Raw genomic sequence first — 6,840 nt, forward strand, 5'->3', positions numbered from 1 at the left:
CTGCAAGCTGTTCCTAGGAAATTCTCCAGCTGACAAAATCATGTACAGCTCTCACAGATGTTGGCCAAAATCCTGTTGGGCAATCCTCTTCATGTCATGTGCTGCAAGTAAAGGGAGGCTGTTTCATGGCCTGCAAAACACAGGGGTTTTTCCATAGTGGCTTCTAGACAACATGCATACACTGTGGCCTAAAAGGGACTCCGGCACAAAGGAGAAGGCAGAACAATCCCCCTGCACAGGTGGGCCATAAGTGTCTGCCTCTGGGGTAGCTTGTGATTCAGCTTAATGAAAGAAGAAAGGAATGCAACTGAAGAGTAAGCAGCAGAAAATCATGAAAAACTAAAGCAGTGCAGCATGACCTAAGATACCTAAGCCTATGACAGAAAACACAGGTCTTGCTTTGAATCCAAACTGAGGGGAAGAGTAGCACTGGATATTGTGGGCCCCTCTGTGGCTCCTCCATTATGTGCAGGAGGTAGTACCAACCAGGACATCATCCCAGCCGTTAGTACACTATCTTGTGACAGTACGCAATGACTGATGTCCTGTGACTTGCTGAGCAAGAGATGGACTCCACCTTTACCTTCTCTCTTTTCTAGGCAGACTTCTTTCTCTCTTTAACCTGAGAGAGATGGTATTAGTACTCATTTATACATATTACTGCATATTTGTATAACCCTGGCATTACATTCTGTGCCATACAGAGTAGAAATACAGAACAGTTTGACTGGGGACTTGGCACTAATAAATATGTAAAGATGTGCAGAGAACAGATACCTGCTGTAAAGTGAATAAAATTTTGTCTATATAATTTAGAACATCTAAGGCAGACTGTGCTCACGGTAACCCAGACATCCACTCACAGGAGAGGACGATGAGGTGCTAAAGCCTGAGCCACTTTGATACTTGGTATTTGTTAGGTCACTTTACTGAGTTCTCCCTCTGGGGGGGTTTGATACAGAACTGATAGTGTCACATTTCTTCTGCCTGTTTGTATGTTTTGGCTGCTACTGCCCTTCCATGAATCTGCAGTCTGCTAGCTTTATCTGTTTGTGACATTCCAGGATTGTTTTCAGATTTTTGTAAGTCAGAACCCCAGAAAAAGGAAAACTGAAATGTGACAGAGGCACTGTGCAGAGATGGAAGGGACTAGGGGGTCCTCACTTCTTAAGAGGCAAACAAACGTGTAGTGGAATTTCTTGCAACTAACAGTTTCCTATAATCATTGCAGTGGAAAGTCAATCTTCGAAAAGGAAGCTTAAACAATTCTGCCAAAAACATCACAACAAAGTTTTCCAAGTTTCCAAAATATGACGGAAAATATCCTTCGGGGTCAACAAGTTGAACTGCAAGCCCTTCCCAGGGCTGTGACCAGAAACACAGAAAGATGGATCCTTTCCAAGAGAGGCTGCTGGGATCTGAAGCAGCACGGGAAGACGCCCCAGGCGAGCTGCTGTGGCTTGGGGCGCGGAGCGGGTGGCAGCTGCTGGGGCAGTGCTGCCATGGCCCAGGCACAGCTCAGCTCCTGGCTGCTCCTGTGTGTGTTTGCTGCATCCCAGAGGCTGACAGGTAGGGAGCACATCTGTTAGCGACACGGCTGCATGGCTTGGCAGACCTTTGTGCAATGCCGTTTGTGTGATGCTTTGCCGCTCCTTCAAATGTGGCCCGAGGCCTCAGGCAGCTGCACTGGCACGGGATAGAGCGGGAGTCCAGCTGGGGGGGTTTGCTGGTGGGGGCACTGGTACCTCCTTGCAGGTTGAAGACCTGCTGCTGTGTTTGGTGACAAGGGGAGGATTTTCTTGTGTCTCCACTGAAAAAATAATCTCCTGCAATACTGTTTGTGGTTTTTTTACATGCTTTTTGGGATACAAAACCCCACCCAACCCTGCTGAGTGATAAAATAAGTAAGGATTTTCCCTTCCCCAGAGGATAGTTATTATTTCAATACATTATTTGTTACGCTTTGTTAAATTTTTCTCTACTCAAAGAGAAAAAGTGTGTATTTGTGAGGCAGCTCCTAATAATGGCACTTTGGCACCTAATCAACAAAAGCACTGACTTTGCAGCCAGTCAGACATCTCTCAGGAGAGGGGTCTGTGAGCCGAGAGCATCGGTACTAGAGACAGTACCACCAAAGAAATCTTCAGATAAAATAATGCTTTCACCTGAGCTAAAAGCCTTGCTGGTACATCTGTGGAGGAGTAGGAAAAAGAAGCTACATCCCTGCTCACATTCCAAAGCCACATCTGGTTTGGATCACAGAGCCTGCAGCTGTGCAGAGAAACAAACCTCTGCAGCCTGCTGGCTGGCAGTGCACTTTTCCAAGCAGCTCGTGCATCTCCTTGAAAAGGTCTAATCAAAAATGGAGATTTGGAAGTATCTTTTGGTAGCAGTCATCACACATGTATAGTAATAAACAATTTTTCTACTTTTTATATGCACCTGCTGACTTTAACTCTGGGGTATTTAATGTAAATACTCACTCTTTTTAAAAAAAAAATATATATATTAAAAAGCCTTCATCCATTTAAAAATTAAAAAAACCCATAAATATATCAGAGAGCTTACTATTTTATATGAGCTTTTTCCATTTCATGTTTCTTAACCTGAAGGATGAGTCTGTAAGAAGTAGAAGAGAGTCTTGGCTACCTCATGACACTGATAACACAGAGGAGGGAAGGGATGCAGCCTCTCCCCCACAGTCCTCGACCAAGACTGCTTGTGTCTCCTTTTTCATACACAAACAAAAAGAAATAAAATAAATGCAGACAGTTAAAGCACTGTAAGCATCAGGAAATGAAAATCAAACAATTCTTAGGATTAATGTGACCTTCATATTAAAAAACTGCCATTCCTCTGACCTCACATCCATTTTTCCCAGGTTACATGATGTCATGCATCCCAGCAAGTAATTAGCTGGACATCAAGTCAGCCATAATGGATCTGACAAGGTTTCTTTTATCCTCACACTCTTCCAGCAGCAGAAGCTTAGGGAAGAAGTAGAAAACTAGAATAAGCATCAGTTTATATTTCTAGCAGCAGCTTGAGGAGCCTGCCAGCATGCTCCTTTCATTGGGCAGCATTACTTTCTCCAGCAAAAACTGCTAACCAACCAAACCCATCAGCCCAAACCCCATCCATTCTCGGTGTGAGAGGCTTCCTTGCTGCCTGTCAAAGCAGTGCCTTTGCTGCATAAAGCATACATGCTTTAGCTCTCCTGGCAGCACTAAAGGCTGTGATATCCAAAACCTCGCCTCAACCACTGCTGCTTCTCTTAAAAAGCTTGTTTTGCTTATCAAAATCCCGTGGTCAGCATCTGTCATATTTGGCAAGCTGAGTGGTAGCTCAGGAATGCTGAAGATGTTATTGACAATCAAACGGCAAAAACAGTAAACAGGAAGGTCTTGTGCTACCAAGCTCTGTCTGATGTCTTCCAGATGAACATCCTCACAGCGGCACCAACAGAGCCCGTCGTGGCCCAGAGGACGCTGGCATCATGTTAGAGGTCTCCTGAGCACTGGGGGCCCTGGGCCGAGGCACTGTCAGGGCCCATGCTCCCACCTGCCCGCACGTAAAAACTCACCCGTTCTGTTTGTTCTCATCCCTGACGGATTTCAGGAGCCCCTGGAGAATGCCTCGGCGATGCCTAATAGCATTTGTGCTCCCTCCCAGGGCGGGGTGCAGCCCAAGGCGGCTGTGCCCCACGCCGTGGCACCTCACGGGGTGTCCGCGGAGGGACAAGGGCCCATCGCCGCTGGGCTTGGTGACGGCCGAGGCGGCCGCACCGGGGAGCTGCTGCAGGCGGGACTGCGGGGGGACAGCAGGGCGGGAGGCGAGAACTGCACGGGTCCCACGGGGAAGCGAGGTGTGGGGCTGGCAGAGAGGGACACGGAGCGGGACTAGGCCGGCCGTGAGGGAGCGGCCGCCTCTGGGCCCGCCCGAGGGCTGTTCGGCCGCGCCGCGGCGGGCTTTGCTCGCAGCGCCTCTGTGAGGGATGGGGTTGTGCTGGGCTTTCCGTGACAGCGCTGCTCCTCTCTTCCAGATGCTCTGGGGAAGGCTGGATATTCAGGCCAACGGGTCAATCCGTCTGCGGGATGAAGAGCTGGCCTCCCTACGCCCGGCACGGCGCTTCCTGCAGATTTTAGAGGAGGAAGTCCCCAAAACACCGGCAGAGATTGAGCAGCATCTGAGATATTATTCACTGACTGACACTCCCTTGCCTCCGACAGAGTTTGACCGTCTCCTTTTCACCAGTGTTTACAGTGCCTATCAGGTTCGCTCCACGCAGGGTCTGGATAAAACCCCTTGGATTGGCTTTTTCTCTCAGCTGGTTGATGAAATCTTTCGTGACCTGTGCAAGGGGCTCTGCCCTGCGAATACCACTCTCCTCCAGGCTTCCTGGCCTTGGAAGGAGAAGCCTTCACATTTAGCATCCCTGAAACATTTCTATCGCTCTAACCTGGCCAGGACCAAGAGAGACACCTAATGAGGGAACCCACCGTAGGAAAGGGCACACCTGGCTCCAGCTGCCTTCTTGGTTATTTTCAATGCTTTCCACAGTATGCAGGACTTCAAATAAATATGCCACACCTTTTTGTCCTGCTTTCTGCACTGTGCTGGTAACCCTCTCAGGATTTATGCACAAGCTTTTATTTTTAAATGAAAAAACACAAAACTGTAAAGTGCATTTCTCTCTTTTCTGATTTTTTCCTAAGTGGGCTGTGCTGAAGGGGGCAGTGCTATTTAGATGTCTTATCTATCTTGATCACTGATGCTCTGGAGAGATGGTTTGGAAGTATTTTTCCAGGATATTATGCTGGTGTCACAGCTGACTTCATTTCAGATAATTCAGTTCACTTTCCTTATATTGTCCCCGTGGTTTCAGACAAATACAAGATCTTCTCTCCAGTAGCAGCTAAGCAGGTTTTGTTGTGTTCCATGATATAGGTCACATATTTAATTTAATTTTTCTCCTCATGTGGCATCATATTTTATGTGTCAACAGCAATTTCCCATCTCATATATTCATTTTTCTTTAAAAAGCAACCTGAAAATGTATGTATTCCACAAAGCTTTCTCATATTTGCATATCATATTTACACATATACACAGCTTTGTTTCAGTTATCATTTTGGAATATACTTCCTGAAATCTCATTTAAATTCTGAAGGATCCTGACCTAGTTATTTCTTCAGCAGATTTTGCCTCTCTTCTATAAAGTTCGTTTTTTTTTTTTTTTTTTTTTTTTTTGTACAGACATGGCATTTTACAAGCCAAACATAATAAATACATAGTCTCTATTCTCAAAATCAGAAATATAATTATTTTACAGAAAGACATCATTAACATTTGTCTGTCTTAAACACTGCGATGTGGAATGAAATAAATATAATTATCTCCTCAGGAGGGTTTTGATTTTGGTTCTTGTTTCTACCGGATTTCCTGCTACCACTATAGGAACATCAATTTTGAACGTTCATTGCATGTGCTTAATGGGATGGGATCCATAATTTCCTTTCTATCAATATAATTTTTCCATGTTCGACAAAAGAGGCATGTACGACCTTCAAAGTGGGAACTGCAGCTTCTGACCTAGTTAATCTTATTCCAAGCCATTGTAGCCCAACAGATGGAGAGAAGAAATAGTAAGGCAGGAACAAGAAGCCTGGAAGCAAGATGCTACAGACAATGGTTTTAGAGATCAGTTTAGGATTATGACAGAAGGAGATACATTTAAAGCAGGTTGTTTGTTGCTGGATTTTTGTTTTGTGTGTTTGTTTTATTTTGGTTTGGGGTTCTTTTTGTTTGTTTCTTTGTTTGTTTTTCACCCCAAAGGATATAGGAATTAAAATTAGAATTTTATTTTAAGTAAAACTTCTTGTCTCATCTAATGTTCTATTGCTGGTTCTTATGCTGTTTTTTTACATACTTCCAATCTTTACTCTTCACCCTTTTGCCAAATATACCCCCAGTCTTTAATGTGTAGGATATGTATGGAGTGACAGAGGCAGTGAGTGGCTGCATTCAAGTCCAGTGTATGATCAAAAAGCTGAGCTGAGATGGCACTAGTGCATTAAAATACTGTCTTGCTGGAGAATGTACAGCCTGAGCCATACGAATATATGGGAAAAGGCTGAGTGGGTTGGCTTGTGACTTGGATGCCAACACACTGCTTTGAACTCAGGATTTTGTTAGGAGCAGTTTTAGAGCATTGCTGCCTGTTGAACGGATTATAAAGCATACTGAAGTGATGCCATGAAGCTTTGTACATGCTTAAGATGATGCACTTTTGCAGTTTATGTATTTTTGGGATACAAACCAGGGTTTAGCTCAAGTGAAACAGCACCAGTGGTGCTACGATGAAGCCTCCTGTGCTCCCACTACCTGCTCAGCGGATCCCGGATCCCGCCGGGCGCCCGTCTATTTGTCGGACTGTACGAACACAGCAGCGTCCTCTACAACCACAGCAGCCTCTCCACAGGGAAAACTCTCGGTGGAACTCGGCACGTACGAAACCACTGGAACATGGATGCTGGAAACATCACCCGCCGCTCCCCTGAGCCCGCCTGCAGGAGGCTGTCGGTGCAGCACGTGGTGGGCCGGCAGCACTCTCGTGTTCGAGGGGCCCCTTTCTGGGCAAGGGAACGCCCCTGCGGTCAGCAGCGCCACTGCTGCCGCGCTGCTACTCGCGCTTGGTGCTATGAGCCTGCTCCTGATCCAAATCTTTAGAGATTTAAAAACACATTTCTTATTCTTCTTACTTACCTTGCTTCTGGGCTTTCAGAGCATGGTCCATTCACAGATTTGAGCCCTTATCTTTCACTACAAGAAGCCTGCGGT

At 45.9% G+C, this 6,840-nt stretch overlaps 1 protein-coding gene across 1 annotated transcript; it reads left to right on the top strand.

The window, feature by feature from the left end:
- The first annotated feature begins 1,435 nt into the window (after positions 1 to 1,435).
- On the top strand, positions 1,436 to 5,817 carry FAM180B (family with sequence similarity 180 member B). The gene is made up of 3 exons (XM_041460183.1): positions 1,436 to 1,569; positions 3,438 to 3,505; positions 4,043 to 5,817. The coding sequence occupies exons 1-3, from the start codon at positions 1,503 to 1,505 to the stop codon at positions 4,484 to 4,486; spliced, it is 579 nt and encodes a 192-aa protein (XP_041316117.1). The 5' UTR covers positions 1,436 to 1,502; the 3' UTR covers positions 4,487 to 5,817.
- Positions 5,818 to 6,840: the final 1,023 nt, after the last annotated feature.

Source organism: Pyrgilauda ruficollis, unplaced genomic scaffold, assembly GCF_017590135.1.
Source record: "Pyrgilauda ruficollis isolate IOZ18807 unplaced genomic scaffold, ASM1759013v1 scaffold14, whole genome shotgun sequence".
NCBI lineage: Eukaryota > Metazoa > Chordata > Aves > Passeriformes > Passeridae > Pyrgilauda > Pyrgilauda ruficollis.